Raw genomic sequence first — 16,388 nt, 5'->3', positions numbered from 1 at the left:
GGAAACACCTGAAGTAACAGTAACACAAGTAACACCTGTAACATCACTAACACCTGAATCGAAGGGCATTTAAACCGTGTTCTAGTGCCACCGACCACCTACGCGGCGCAGCAAATGCGGGTATGCACGACCTGACGCTGCAGCAGCAACGCTCGTCCTCGGCGGACAGTCCCCAAGGCCTTTTCTGGGGCAACCCCTCAGTGCAAACGCAGCCGCCGGGTTTATTCTCACTCCTAAGAGAACTCCCTCATCCAAACAACCGAGCCTGTGACCCGAGTCCCGCCGCGGCCGCCCACCGGGGCGCTGCAGGCCCGGGCCGCCGCCCCGCCAGGGGGAGCCGCTGCCAGGGCCGCCGCCGCGGGGAGCTGCTGGCCGGGCCGGGCCGTGTCGTGGCGGGGGGCTGCGGCAGCATGTGGGTCGGCCGGGCGGCGGCGGCGGCGCCGCGGTGGTGCCGGGCGCTGCGCAGCTCCGCCGCCCTGAGCGGCTCCAGGCACCTGCTGAAGAAAATGCTCCGCAAAAACAAGTAGGTGTGGCGGGCAGCGGGGCCGGGCCATGCGGGGCGCTGGGGCTGGCGGGCTCCGGGGCCTCCCGCCGTGCCGGCGCTCTTTGCGGGGTGAGGCGGCCGGGGCCGGGCGGGCTGCCGGGCCGGGCCTGCCGTGCCGTGCCTCCGCCGGCGTGGGCAGGCCGTGCTGCGCAGGCCGCCTCGCCGGGCCTGCCTGCGGCCTGGCCGCCGTGCTCCGGGCCGCGCCGTGTCCCACCCGCACCGCCGTGCCGGACAAGGGGCGAAGCGGTGTGAGAGGGGCTGGGGGCGCGCCCTGTCCCCGGTACACGGCGGAGAGCCGCCGCCGCGCCCGCCTCGCAGCGCCTCTGTGCCCGCGGGGCTCCGGTAACAGCGCTCCGGACCCGCCCCGACTCACAACCACAGCCCAAGGAAGCTCGGGGTTGCGGTTCGCCCCCCGCCGTGAGGGGAGGTGTTGCTTCCCGCGCCCCGCCCCGGCCTGCAACCCCCGCTGGGGAGACGGCATCCAGCCGTGAAAACCGGGGTGTCGTGGCGTCTGCCTCCAGGCGGGTGACGTCTTAATTACGCAGGGGACCCGTTGTTTCTCTGAGCTGCTGAAAGATAAAGACGACTTCCTTTCCTTTTTTTCCCAAAAGAAAGAAGTTCTGGTATGACAGCCCTACCCTGGGATCTCAAATGGTAAGTGCAAGCTTTTAAGGTGCTGTCTTTGTCTGCCTTTGTTCCCAACTTCGGGAAAAGCATTTTCTGGCAGAGAAATAGCAGAATTTTGTGAATTCTCTTTGCAAGCGAACATTAGAGCTCTGGCTTCACTATGACATGCCAGGATTGCTGTCAAGAAAAGCCGTTTGGCTCCCCACGGCTGATTCCTCTTCTGTGCTCATCTTGCATCTGCGTGAGCATCACCACTATGGGCTCATGAGCCCATAGCAGAGAACTGACCCAGATGAAAACTGCTGTATACCAGCATAGTTTTGCAGAAAACAAGTTTTCGTATTTGTTTTTCAAACAAGCAATGCTTTTCAGTTAATACATGCTGTATTTCAGAAAACTGATGCATTGAGCTGTATAACTTGCTACAAAATAATAAAGAAGCTAAGAAACCTTGACTGTAATACAGGAAGGTCAAAGATTTTGTGAACTGAAATATTCTTTAGTGAAACACGTGATACATAAAACCACTATAAAGCCATCACAGGTCCAGTAGTGGCATTCCAAGAGAACACTAAGAGTATTCTAAGAGCATTGTAAGGTTGCACAAAGCTATATTATTGCCTAATACAAGTTTGTAACTACTGATTAATGTGTTTTGTTTTTAAAGATGTATAAACCAACCAGTTTGGCCTCTGTACTGAAGGATGACCGGGCAAAAACTAGGAGAGGAGATAATGTACGTTGCAGAGTCTTGAATGGTCTTATCCATAAAGCTGTGGTGGAGATGATGACTACCTGTGAAGTTAATCAAGAACTTTATGATCTCAAGCTGGAAATCTGCAAGGCAAGTGCCAAAGCTACAGCTTGTATTGAGCCACTCTGACTACTCCTTGAGGTCGGCATGTCGTGCCAAAGGAGCTTCCCTGGGTGTTGTGATGTGTGTAGGAGGAGTTTTACTACGTTGCTTCTAATGTGGCACAGCGCAGCAAGATGAGGCCCTGGATTCACTTTGCACATCAGGAGAACTTTGCCACATTTGTCACTGGCTTAGTAGACCTTTGCCGCTATAATGCAAATGCCACTTAGGCCAGCTAAAATGGTGATTCTCGTGGTATGACTTTTTTTTCCTGTTACTCAGACGTGTACTATTTGCCTTGCTCTTTCAGAAGCAGGAGCCTGGTTTTAACAACACAAGTATATCTTTGCAAGAGTCTTTTTTTTTTTTTTTTTTGTGCAGCTGTGTGAGAGTTGATACCTCCTTGTGTTCCTCACCAATATCAGTACACAGGCAGAAGATCTAAGTGGGGTATGAGCTTTGCTCAAAAAAAAAAAAAAAAGTAGGCCTAAGAAAATGGCACTGGCAAGCAAGTTTCAAGAAAGAATTTGAATTTATACCTAATTATAGCTAGTGTTGCCATAATTCATGGGTTTGAAAGGAATGTTAAAGCTTTGAGGAGCTAAGTCAGTGTCCACATTCTTGTTTGTCATTGGTAGTTTTTTCTTCTACATTTGCTGTTTTATTAAGATAAAATGATACCAGTGTTTGGCTTAAAAGCTTAGTGGACCTAGCTTTGTTTGTTAGAAGCATGGAAAAATGTTGTGCCTCGTGGCTGCATCTATGTCAAGGGGTTTGTCATTTATGATTGAAACGGATGTTTTTGCCAGCTGAATTAATTCTGTCTTCAGGCAAGCGATTAAAATTACATGGGCAAGATGAATCTTTTGGCTCTGTATGTGCAGTATCCTTCATATAGTATTTCTCTGTAAGGCTTTGGGGATTGCCTGTCTAACGCGGGTGGCCTGCCTGCACATAAAAATACTGGCTGGTGTAGGCAAGCCACAGCACCTTCAGGAGGCATTGCTGTAAATTAAACAACTTATAACATGAGGGAGGGAAAGAAACAACCTTCTTCCAAATATAGCACAGATTTTATTACAAATGTGTAGTGCTTAGCGTTCATGCTGCACTGGGACGTGGCTGAGACTCAGTCCTGACTTACTCTTGAGCTGATTCTGGTCTGATATTATTTCTGTTATCAGGAGAAATCTTCTAATAGGCTTTCTGCAGTTCATCAGAATTTGGGGTTTTTTTTGGGTGTAAAAGTTAAAATGACATAATAGTAATACAGATAAGAATCATGCTTCAGGCGTGATAAATCAAACTTTCACAGTCTTGATAACATTACTGGCTTGTGTTAGGTAGGGTGGTTTATGCGCTTATGTTAGACTCAGTGTGGGAGATGGGGAGGGTTGATCCTGCAGTAGAAACAGCCGGATAATGATCACTGTGTGCTTTTTTTTTCTTAACAAGTGAAGGGTTTCCCAAGACAGGAGTTATTTGGTGTTGAAAAAAATCAGAATCTACTTTGTTTATTTGGGACAGTCCATTCTGTCCTAAGAAAGTAGTACTGTCAACAGCAGGCTGTGATGCAGTTTTCACTCTTGGGAGTACTCTGATGGAGTTGTCTTTTCTTCCTAATGTCTGTAGACATTTGTTTGAAGAGTTGGTTTCTGGACTAGGTGACCTCTGAATTGTGCCTTCGAATGTGTAGTTTATGCCTTCTCCTCCCTCTTCCTTTGGTTGAGCCAGAGAGGTTATTAGACGTTTGGTGAGTGTATTCTCATAGTGAGAACCTGGTCTGTAAGACGCTGCTAGATGCAGTGAGTGACAGTTATAGAAATATTTCAGAATCCAGTTTGTGTTTCAGAAGTTTATTCTTTAGGAAGATTGCCAGTCTATCTCATTTGTGCTTTGGCCCCTGCCCACCATGTGTTTCCAGTTTCATTCATGACAGCTGTGAATATTATCTGTTAGTGAGTGAGAGCACTGGGGTTCCCAGCAGGCTTTAGAGCTGGAGAGACTCTTGCATTACAGTGGCATGGAGGGCATCCTTTTTTCTGTCAATATCAAAACCAAACTCTGGGTGACAACAAACCAGGCAGTGTCACAGGTCCTTCTTTAATGGAAACTTGCACTTTCAACTGTATTCCAAAGCAACATACCATAAATTGTCATTCTGGACCATTTGTTTTGGTAGCACCATAGCATTGACTAAATGTTGCACTGTCAGTAACATACAGGTGTTGACAGACTTCTCAATTTAATTTCAGTTGAAGGGGAGATTAGGCAATGACTTGCCTGAATTAAAAAAGCCCTTTGAGGTACTGAATGTAAATCTTATTTGGTGTAAAACTGTGCCTCTGTAAAGGCATCATGTAATTTTGGTTCTTAAGAGCAGAGATGGAAGGAGAGACTCTCCTAAGGATTTATGTATCCCGTTTGGGTCACTATGCTTATTCATGCATTAGAGACTTAATTGTATGTGAAGAGTGTGTGTATATATATAATTTTAAATAAATGTTGTCTTTTTGCAGGTGTCCCTGGCATCAAACTTTTCAGCATGTCGTGTGTACTGGAATCCTGCTACTACTATGGAGAAAGAAAGCTATGTTGAAAGTGTGTTACAGAAGAGTGCTCCACGTATACGGTACTGCTATGGGATAAACAAATCACTTCATAAATTCATAGTACCATATACTAGTACCATTTCTTAGGTATTTCTAACAATCTGTATCTGACCTGTTAGGATGCTTTAGGTTTTTAGATACTCTTCTGCTGGAGCACAGCTGGCTTATTTGGCTTCTGCACTTTCCTAGGGTGGGTCTGGGCTGAGCAGAAGAAAGGATGAGTTTGGGTGAAGTTTCACTTCATTGAACTAGCAATGGTGGGCTGGACATGCTGTGCACGGCAGTAGGTCAAAATGTGATGCTGCTGCACAAGAGGACTGGCAATTGCAACAAGTATCTCCTTACAGGTTCACTGGGCAATTCTGATTGCTATGGACAGTTTGGACCTCCAGAAGGGATGACTGATATTACAGAAAATCTTCACAATATTTGTACCAAACAGTAAATGTTGGGATGCTACCATGTATTGTGATGCTTCTACTCATTTTTGGCAGAGGGTCCCTTGAGTTTTCAGGATATCACTGAGACTTTTGTCTCTCCCTCTTTCCTGGGCTTACCCTCTGCTATCCAGCCAGTCTATTGGAGGATCAGGACTTCACCCCACGGGGACGATGGCATTGAAGCATACTTGCAGAGCCATTTCCTTTCCCCGTTTCCCTAGGCTGTGTAATTCCTGCTCTAGCACGATGTTCTCGTCTACTCCCAGCAGCTTCCACTCTTTGAAAAGGAATGTTGCTGGCTGGGAAGAATACGAGGGGAGCCCTGTCAGTCCTTCCTGCAGTTAGCATGTAGGACTGGTTGTCTTGCCATGCTGGGAGGTCTCTGTCCCCCACTGCTCTCACCCCTACAGTGGGGATAAGGAAGCCAAATGAAGTGGGGAAAGACCTGTGCCAGCCTGTGCATATAGGAGACAAATCTAGTGTCATCAGTACTCAGTGGGATCTGTAGCTAGTAGTTTTGGTATGTTATACATTCAGAGTTGGGATTCTGCAGTGATGTATTGCGTAGCACTAACCTGAATGGATACCCATCGGACTCTTAAGTTTTGCAAACCATATCCTTAAATTTGCAGTACTGCTGGAATTAATTTAACATATTTTATCTGTCCTGGAGGTGCTGTACTTTACTCATGCTGGTGAATGCTGTATTTTTGCCAGGTATCTTCTGAGAAGTCAGCAGATTCTAGGAAATGTACCCCCAATAGTATTTGTAAAAGACAAAGCAGCTGCAGCTGTAAAAGAGGTAACTGTAATCTTTGACTCAATGAACAAATATAATGATGTGCCAACATGATGACTTAGCATATCCTAATGCCCAGGGAGACAGCTGATCATTCAATCGCTCTGCCAATCTGCATTAAAAATTAGTCTTTGTCTGTACCCTTTCCTCTTCATGTGTGAAAGCATTTTAGCAAAGAAACTTGAGTAAGACTGATGCTTATATACAATGTAAAAGAATCCTTGTAGCTGTCGCCTCATGAACATTTTTGATGCTAATGTTAAAATCTCTGAAGTGAAGTTTTCAGAGAAGCTTGTAGGCCAGATCATTAGGTCAATAAAGAAATCCTAAAAAATGAAATGTCAATTTTAAGGAATAATATAGGGTAGGCACTTGTCTGTTGCCTGGTATACATGATTATAGAAGTGAGGTCTGAGGAGCTCTCTTTCACATTAAGTGTTATATACTTTTAAAATGCCATTGAATCTGATCAGTGATTTAATTTTTTTTTTACCCCAAGCTTTTTCCAGCTGTGAATTGTTACAGTGTTTCTATGAGAGTGCAGATCTGTGCGTAGAGGCTGTAAACTTACCCATAATACTATTTTTTTCACTTTTAAAATTATCTTTACTATTTCATGTTTTCTGTCAAGGTGTTGATAGTTTTAACTAATTGAAATATTGCTAGAATGATGATGTTCTCTAGGAACTTGCTGTCATGAGGACTGTGAGGTGAGATCTCTTAAACAGTGAGATTTCCAAAAGAGAAAGATGGAATTTCATGAAAAATGTCTCCCCAAGCTGTTGATGTGAATGCAAAGAACATCAGTTGAAAAGAGCGTGTTCACATTTCTCTGCCCTGAAGTGCCTTATTCTTAGATGTGTTTCCTGTTACAACCAGTTACTGTTAGTGACTTGTGGGCTCACGCAGTGTATATTAGCAGAGCTGGAAGGCATAACAACAACTTCTGACTCTCTAGAAATGCAGTGAATTGCTTGAACTTTTCTGTGGTCAGAAAAATTCTGAGTTTCATGCCAATATACTGATCCACAGTGCAAATGTTTTTTCACCTGTGTTAGCATCAACAAAAAGCACAAGAATAGAAATGAACTAAACACTTCTGAAAGCTGTTTGTATTCATTATTACGCTTCCCCTAATCAACACAAGAAATTCTACACTACATGTGATTATGGAAGCACTTTGTCCCTACTAGTACCTGTTATTAACATACCTGGATGAAGCTACAAATACCTACTCCTGCAGGTCAAGCCCTTCAGGTCTGTTATTGTGGAACCTGTTCCACTAATCACTGTTTCGCAAACTTCGTTAAACGACCACTTTTTTTTGAAGAAGAAAACCCTTTGGACTACCTTACCTTTGAGTTCAGTGCATAGGCACCAAGAAAGTTAATGACACAAGACAAGTAAAAACCCTCCTTTTGTAGCATCTGTCAGTGAAAGGCACTGGGAAGGACTTAGATGGATCATCTTTTCCCACGTTGCAGATCATCAGATTTACATAATCCACAGATTTGAATAGCAGGGCTTGCAATAACGTAGATGAACCTGATTTTTAAGTATTGGATGACAGGGAGGGACCATCCAATTCAAATCCTAGAAAAATACATTGAATTAAAAGGGAAGTAAAGAAAAATTTCAGATGAGATTAAAACATTTGCAATTAGGTACAGTCTATAAGCACTGGATATACTAGATTTGTGGCAGGTACTGGTTGTGCCATGTTAAAAAGGATTTGGGAACTCAATATTTACATGTAGTAGAAATGCAGAAAGGGGGGAAGAAGTGAAAAAAATCCCAGTGTAAGGATGTTATGAAAAAGGATTTGCAAGGCTGAAGAAAGACCAAATAAAACAAAAATGCTGTATGTCGCACAGTCCCTAGCCAACTGTTCAGAATGTACATAAGGCAAAAAACTTACTGGAATCCCTGGATCAGTCGTGCTCTATGACACAAACTTCCCAGACAAGAAGTGTAAAGAGTTCCATGTAAATGGAGGACAAGGCTATTTTGAAATGGTTTTGCTAAGTATTCCAAATATGTAGAAAATAAAATATTTGCTGTTTTGATACTTGTCTCTATCTTGTGTGGGTGTGAACAAAGTAAATTTAATATAGGGCTTTCAATGTGTCTTGTCTTCATGTGTTTATAGATTGAGGACTTATTGGCAATTGCTGATTTTGGGCCTCCAGAAGAAGAAGAAACATTATCTCAAAATGATTCTAGGTGGGTTTTCTGAATCGTAATTGTACAAGTGTCCGTTTTCATCTCTGTTGGCCAACTTAAATTGGGTATTATTTGTCATGACAGAAAGTATTATTTTAATTAGATGTGTACATTGTTATCTCAGAGTCCAGCAAATGGTATTATGAGGAAACGGAAAGTAGGAGAGACTGACTTTTTGGAAGACCTTACTTAAAAGGCATCTCAGCTTTTAAAGAGATCGGTTGGGCCCTTTTACTAACAGAAGAGGCTACAGAAATAGCCTAGGACAAAACTAGTATGTAATCATCCCAGAAATTAAATGTAGAGGATGGCATTTTATTTTGTGGCTTAAGCTTTCTTTACCAATGTTACACCCATTTATTAAAATTAAGGGAAAATATTTCTTATTATATATGCTCTGGTTTATTTTCATATTTTAGTGCAGACCACAGGTTTGCAAATGCAGAAGGGGAAAGCCTTTTTTTTTATATATAAGAAGGCCTCTGTTAAGCTAAGGAGAATGACTGAATTGTCACTTGTAACAGCATAGTGTTATACACTATGTGTATATGTTTTCAGAGGCAACTAACCCATGAGGTGCTATCAGAACACAGTCTTAGATATCAGCTGTGTTTCATGTCTATACTCTGAGTGACAGAGTCATCAGACTTGTTTCTTGCAGGCCCAATGCTTGCTCTGGTATTAGTATCTTTACTTTTATGAGCGAAATACTTTCAGAATATCTAAGAATTCAAGATTTAATGTGTGTGTGAGAATTAAATTTAGAAAAATGCTTTGCAGCAGTACATTTGTTTCTTGCTGGTAATTTTCTCATAAGGATAAAAGTTCTACATTTACTGGTACTCCTCTGCTTGGCCACTTTTTCTCTGGTATAAGATTGGATTGTTATAGGTGAGTACAAGTTTACCGAGAAGTCTCCCTAAGTTAACAGAAAGTAAGCATTCTTCTGTGAGGGGTTTTTGGCTATTGAGGGATAGGGCTGAAGAGTCTATTGGAATAATGATTTTGTGGACTGGATTCTCTTATAGCCAACAGCCTTGCACTTGTGTGCTGCAGTCTGTTGGTGGCAATGCCTTCTGTGCCTTAACGTCACACAGGACAGTTCATCAGGAACAAATCAGGAATAGCTTCTTGGGGGAAATCACTGTTGTGACAGACTTTCCCACAGGGCACCTAACATCTTCCTCTGTGTCTTATGGAAACACTGATGTCCACTTAAGGTGCAATATGCTGTCGTTCGTATGCCTGTCTGATGCATTCTGGGCACAGGCTGCTGCTTCTCTCTTCTTGGGATAGCTGGGGGAAGCCTAACTTCCTTGGGGTTCCCAGGTCCAGTGCTCACTCTGTTACCTGTGCTCACCTTTTCCCAGAAGCAAGCAGTTTCTGCTGGAATGTAGTTGCTTTATTGGCTTCCTCCCATTAAATTTGTTGACGCGCTGACAGGCTTATAGACAGCATGTCCTTGGACACATAGTATGGTGGTATCTCTTCCTTCTTAGGGAGCACAGTGCTGAACACAGTGCATTAATAAGGTCAGACTGAAAACTCCAGTTTATTTCTGTGTTACTCAATTAGCGCTGCCCCTTAAAATATACACGGGGGAAAAACCCACAACATTTGTTTTCCTTTCCGCAGTCAAACGTTCTCCTCAGCAACTCAATCTTCAGATTCACCCATGCGGTCTAATCTTTTTGGTATTGATCATGAACTACTGAATAAGCAGATAATGGACTACAAAAGACTAAAAGTGTCGAGAGATGTAGACAGTGTTGCCTGGACAGAAGAGCAGAAGCAGCGGCTTTCTAAGATTCAAAAGAAAATGAAAAAGAAAAAAACAAGGAATCCTCCTGATGATGACATTACACCACAGAAATACTTACTGGACAGATCCGAAGCTGATTACTGGGATAATAACACTGAATCAGTCTTGGACTGTGAGCTGGAAGATGAATTACAGGAAGAGGTAAATGAATTGGAGGCAGATGATGGCAAAGCCCTAAGTCAGCCTACTGATAAACTGAAATGAAAAAGCCACTCCCTTTAAGATGGAGGCTGACAAGAGCCAAAAAAAGACTGCCATAGACACTGAAAGATTAGTTTTGTACAGCCTATTTACTACTTCCTCTTTCAAACTACTAAGTTTGCCACACATGGGGAGGTTTGCTAGCACAAGGTATGTAAGAAAACCAAAAATGCTATTTGTGACATTCTGTTAAGCAGCTTTCAAGCTGCTGTAGTTGTAGGACTTTCAACCTGAGAGCAGTTTTGTAATAACAAAATACACATACTGCAGCACCGAGTCAAAACTTCATGCAGTTCTGTTGATTATTTCCAGTAAAATTATGGTTTCTGTGCTGAAGTCAAATGTCTTCTCTTTTTTGAGTGATCTGGATAAAAATCACAAAGTGATGGTGTCTGTTATTCTAAGGTCAGGACAGAAGAGGGGAAGCAAAATAATGACAGTGGTGTTCAAAGACAAGCCTTCAGCGCACAAAGACAGGGTATTCTCTAGAGGACCTAGGCTAATGGAGGAACTCTTTCCATGAGAAGGTGAAACTCATTGAAATTATGGCCAATAAAGTTACAACCCTGGAAGAAAATAAATTTATTTTAATATTCAGAAATTTACAGTTGTGCAAGGGGAACTGCAACCAGAGAAGAATGGAGAACTGCTCATCTGTTGGGTAAACTTGGGCAAAGCATTGACCGTGACTGAAAAAAAATATTAAAAACTCAAAGGCAGAGAAAAAGTAGCAGGGAAGAATGCCCCAGTAAATGTTTGAGGTTTGGAAATGGATGGGGAATCATACAAAAAGAGAGAATAAAGCTTACTGGCTCAAAGCAAGTGAAAAATAGTAACATAAGTGTATAAAGTCATAAGGGCTGAAGCTTCAAAACAAGTTGTAACTAACAAGGTAGTAAAAAGGAATTCTAATAAGAAGCGTTTAGTTCCATTAGTGGGGAAGTGAAGAAAGAGTGCAGGGGAGGTTGCACTATAGTATGTTGCTCTAGTTTTTCAAAAAGATTTAAAAGACAGCAAGTACGAGCTCCAGAATATAAAAAATAGTCTAAAGGACTTTTAGGTTGGCTGGAGGAGTTACGGTCAGCGAAAAACACTGAAATGCACTGCAGGTTATTTAATAATCTCCTTGAAGCATATTCTGAAGGTTGATTGCTTGCAAGAATATGGAGGGGATATGGGCTATGAATGTCTGTAGGATATTCCTATAAACTGCTTTGAGCTTGTATGGAATAAGGGTCAGGATCTTATGTGCATCACTTCTATTGGGATATGTGTTGAAGCTGTAGCTCACGGTAGTGCTTGCCTTACTTGAAGCAGATGAATAATCCCACAAATTTCAGCATGTCTTGTTCAGGCTTTCCAGGAGTTCTTACTACATTCCACAGGCTGGACGCACTTTGAAGTAGATGCTTTGATTTGTTTTCCAGTGAGTAAAGGTATTTATCATATCAGAAACTGTTCATTTGCAGTATTGCTGTCAATCAAAGCTAGCCATGAATTTGTCACAACTTGGCAACAAAGCTCTTCGGTTTTTGAATGAACGACAGGAACCTGGTAATAGGTACTTGCTAAATGAACCCACAGAATACTAATGTTTCCATCCTTAGTTTCTGCTGTATAAAATGTGGGATTGTCTTGACTCTACCTAAAGGTTAAAAAAGGAAAAAACCAACCTACATATTAGGGTTTTGAAAGAATGAAGAGAACAAAGTGGATTACCTCTGCTTGTTTAGTTTGGACATCTATAAACTAGGGTTACAGTTCATAGATTAGATTTAATCTAAAAACCAAAACCATTCTCACTGTCAGCCCTAATACCACTACTCCCTTGTTATGCAAGTGAGGGCAGCTGACCTCTTCTGCTTGCCACAGCTAATGTCACAGAAACCAGGCTTTGAGAAGAGAGCTGGCCTAGCACTTACTCAGGGTGTCCAGGGATGGGACAGCCATTCCGAACATGGTGATGAGGAAAATGAAGCAAAGCAACCAGATTTAGAAGAGATGGAAATTGTAAAAACAACCAGGCAGGATGGACTGGAAGGAGGAATTGGCCCAGGGGATGTCTGGAGAGTGGCAAAAGAGCAGGTGGGTGGGAGCAGCTGCTGTCCCATCCCCAGCCTCCCCCTTATTAGTGCTCTCCCTCAGCATCTGCTGGCTTCCCAGGGAGGCAAGGTGGGAAGTTTTCTCTGCTTTGCTACCAGTGTAATCACAATGTCAAGGCTTTCATAGCTGTAAAAGACAATAAATGAATGTTGCGCTCTATCTGAACAATATGAACTATAATCACTTGCAGAATCCTTTGGTTTAGTTTTTATGTATTATATAACCACAGACGGGGAAGGAACTTCTGGGGCCTTCAAACTTGGTCCCTTACTTTTAATGGCAGCCACTTGCTGCAGTCCTGTATTCAGCTGTTAGTGCTGGTAGGAATACGCAGCTGGGAGTAATTGTTATTTAACATCAGCAGAATCAGATGTACAGCTGAATTGAAGCGATTGGTGCCCCTGTGAGCATGTGCTACACAACTTGTGTTTGAATCGATGTTATTAGTCAATGATGGTTTGAAAAACACAAGAGCTTTCATTGCTTCCTATGATTGTCAATCCAAACCTTTCCAAACACTCTGGGCCCCTAAAAGTGTATTGTGCAGATCTAAGTTTTAGACTGAAAGCAAAGAAATACCTCAGTTATCCCTCTGATCTGGTTATTTTCCTGAAGGACCTGGTCTTATAGGGTGTGGATTTTGAAGGGGAAATGAGGGCCCACAGTTCCTCTGCTTCATTTTGGCCAATTGCTTTGATTTCTCTGAACCCTCTAAGACCTTGTGTCCTGGTTTCAGCTGGGATAGAGTTAAATTTTTTTGTAGCAGCTAGTATGGGGCTATGTTTTGGATTTTTGCTGGAAACTGGTGATAATGTGGAGATGTTTTAGTTGTTGCTAAGTAGTGCTTACACTGGTCAAGGACTTTTTCAGCTCCCTGTGCTCTGCTGGGCGCACAAGATGCTGAGAGGGGGCACAGCTGGGACAGCTGACCCCAGCTGACCAAAGGGATATTCCATACCATGAGACTCATGCTCGGCATATAAAGCTGGGGGAAGAAGGAGGAAGGGGGGACATTTGGAGTGATGGCGTTTGTCTTCCCAAGTAACTGTTACGCGTAACGGAGCCCTGCTTTCCTGGAGACGGCTGAACACCTGCCTGCCCATGGGAAGTAGTGAGTGAATTCCTTGTTTTGCTTTGCTTCTGCATGCAGCTTTTGCTTTAGCTATTAAACTGTCTTTATCTTGGCTCATGAGTTGCCTCACTTCTAGTCTTCTGATTCTCTCCCCTGTCCCACCAGGGGGGAGTGAGTGAGCGGCTGCGTGGTTGCTGACTGGGGCTAAACCATGACACCTTGTCATGGAAGTTTTTATGCATTTTGTGTCTTTCCAAAACAGAAGCATCTCTACAGCAGAATTGCTGGGTAACACTGCCGTGCTGCAGACAGGCTGACAGCAAGAAGCTTACTAACCCTCTCCAAAACATGTCACCCTCCTCAAGTCACAGTCTCCTTACTCGTGTGAGTCAGAAAAGCCACTGACAAAACGGCATCATGCCAGGGAAATTAGAAAACTAAGATGCACATCTCACTGAAATTTGTCCAAGGAATTACTTATTTGTCATGAAAACCAACTTACCCATAAGCCTTGTTTGCACCTGTAAAGCCAAGAAATGTAGAACAAAAGCTCAGCAAAGAAAGGAATTACTATACTGCCCAGCGCTTTGCCATTTTGTCCTATATCTAACTCTGCAGGAGGCTAAGTGAAGACAAAAAGGTTTAGCTTTAACGATTTCAAAGCTCTATAGAATGTGCCCTATCAAACCAGAAGAAAATCTTCAACAACTAGGAATAATGAGTTGTGCGTGTTTTTCTTGCATTTGCTCACTGCTGATAGCACATTGCTGCACTGCGCTCATTTGTACTTCAAAATCTTTGGTGAAAGACCAGTCATTCTCATAAACATCTAACCAACAAAGCATCACACTTCAAACTGTAAGAATAAAGATAGAGAAGTGTTTGTTTGTTGTGGTAATTACTTCTGACTTTTTAGTTAGTATGTTGATAAGGTAGTCCATCTTACCTTTTGGGCTTTGCTCAGTCTTGCTGGAAAACAAATTCTAATGGAGAACACTTGTAGTTAATTTCAGTTCATCACTCTCTCTCTGGCTCCAAGGAATAGGTAAGGAAGGCAAGAGAGAGAAAACAAAGCCATGGAATGGGCATAGTAAAATGGCAGTGCTACAGCAGATGTGTTGATCTGTGCTGTCTTGTAGAGGAGACAAGTTCTGTGGCTGGGATCCATGGGCTGTCATGGTTTTCAGCAAAATACCTGGGAGAACCTGGCATCATTTCAAGTGATGATTATTTTATTCTGCAGGTTCAAGCAATATTTGTAGCCTTTAGTTGAACCATCTACAGTTGAAAGATTTATGAACTTTTTGTTATTGGTGGTGTGTTAGTTGCTTTCCAAACAAAGCAATGCATATATATTTCTTCTTGGCTCTCACCCTAAAGCCAGAAGTCAGTATTTACTCTCTTTGACATGAGGGTTTCAAGGGTGCTCTGTGCTTGCTTTTGTGCTAGACTGAGACGTCTGTGTCTCCACTGTTGTGTGTCTTGGGAGGAGGAGGCTACTCTATTTCTACTGTTTACTTCTTCAGTGGAAAACTTTGGTTTAGGATTTTGCAGCAGGCCACAGCTGTGGTTTACAAGATCTTACCAACTTTATTGACATTGCTAACATCACCTGATTCTGAGGAGGTGCTTCAAAAAAAACAGTGAGGAAGGAGGAGCTGCTACTGCTGGACTTTAGACAGCTTAATACACCTTTGGCTGCAATCAAAGTCTCCTAGTGGCTCCTGACAAAAGAAAAACCAGTACAATGCAGCTTGGGTTCTTCTCCCACTGCTCTGATCACAAGCCTCAATGGCAACCACGAAATTGGAACAGTTGAGGTGGGGAGTGCTTGGCTGGAAACCATGTCATTTTTCCTGAGCAATTATCAAGCCAGGCTTTAATGATTGGTCCCAAAACATGAAGATGGAGCTTGGCAGTTAATGGACTCCAAATAGCTGCATTGATGGCCACTTTTTCTGGGGAGGAAGATGAACTCTCTCAAAGACTAAGGGTTTTTTTCATCTAACTTTTCACAGTACATATATAATGAAAGAGCCACCAAAATGCTTACTTCACATATTCTCTTTCCCTAGGCAGCACAACAGATTTGAAGAGCTGGCATGCAGACTGGTGTGCCTGTTGCTAGCAGTGCTAGTTTTGCTTGGTAGACTACACATGGTTATTACAGCCTACGGAGTGTGTGCCTCCTTAGAGAAATACTGAGTAACTTAAATGACTATTCAAAGGCAAAACAGTAAGCAGTGATATGTTCAGATACCATCTCCTCATTAAGAGGCATGAGAGTCAAATCGTTCATCAATGCTGCTGAGTCATGTTGTGTGGTCTCTTCCACTGGGTAGAACCTCAAACACAGTGAAATAAACTTGGGGAGAGCTCAGGGTGTGAAAGTGGGATGCTGGAGCTCAGAGCACACACACACACACAGTTATGCCAGGCTGCAAGGTACTGCACCAAGCACCTGCGTGCCACTACGTGCATGGGCAAGATCTGAACAGGAGATCCATGTGGGCAGCCCTGCTCCCCTCCTGAGCGGGATTCAACTGCTTCCCAGCAAGTAGGTAGTGGGCCCAAAACATCTGAAACTGAGAGCAACACTACCATATGCCCCTGTAGTATGTTATGAAGGCTTACAGCACAAACAGGAGCCCTTTTCACCTACCATCAAAAAGTAGAGGTTTGCTACAGAGGAGAGTCAACACTGCCTAGGACATAGTTTCATTGCAGAAGATTTTGGGGTAGAAGCAAGAAAGTACCATGTCCTGCAGAAAATGCACGAGGGTGTTTTCCAGGCTGGATGCAATTACCTCATCTGTACTCAGATTTTACCCCTGCCTGAGAACTACAACTACACTAAAGACCCCCTTTCCCAGGTGGGAAGGGTGTTCAGCTCCCAGCTTGTGGAAGACCCCCACCTCTGCTGGGGGAAGGAAGGTGAAGTGGGGCGGGCTGCAGGGCTGTGGCAGAGCTACTGCATCCTGCTAACATAGGCCTTGCTGCAAAACTGAAATCTAAATTTGGCTGTTTAGTTAGTTCAAAGAGTCTTCAAACATGATTGCAGCACCTGATAAGCTGCAAAATTGTGCATA

The 16,388-nt window shown here is 43.2% G+C and overlaps 1 protein-coding gene across 1 annotated transcript; it reads left to right on the top strand.

Annotated features, from left to right (window-relative positions):
* Nucleotides 1–102: 102 nt before the first annotated feature.
* On the top strand, nucleotides 103–10,460 carry RBFA (ribosome binding factor A). The gene is made up of 7 exons (XM_075083848.1): nucleotides 103–523; nucleotides 1,156–1,198; nucleotides 1,839–2,015; nucleotides 4,547–4,659; nucleotides 5,797–5,881; nucleotides 8,028–8,101; nucleotides 9,737–10,460. Exons 1-7 carry the CDS (start codon nucleotides 123–125, stop codon nucleotides 10,125–10,127), a joined length of 1,284 nt encoding a protein of 427 aa, XP_074939949.1. The 5' UTR covers nucleotides 103–122; the 3' UTR covers nucleotides 10,128–10,460.
* Nucleotides 10,461–16,388: the final 5,928 nt, after the last annotated feature.

Source organism: Phalacrocorax aristotelis, chromosome 2 (assembly GCF_949628215.1).
Source record: "Phalacrocorax aristotelis chromosome 2, bGulAri2.1, whole genome shotgun sequence".
Classification (NCBI taxonomy): Eukaryota; Metazoa; Chordata; class Aves; order Suliformes; family Phalacrocoracidae; genus Phalacrocorax; species Phalacrocorax aristotelis.
The sequence above is the reverse complement of the archived record's forward strand: the minus strand, read 5'-3'. Positions and strand labels throughout refer to the sequence as shown.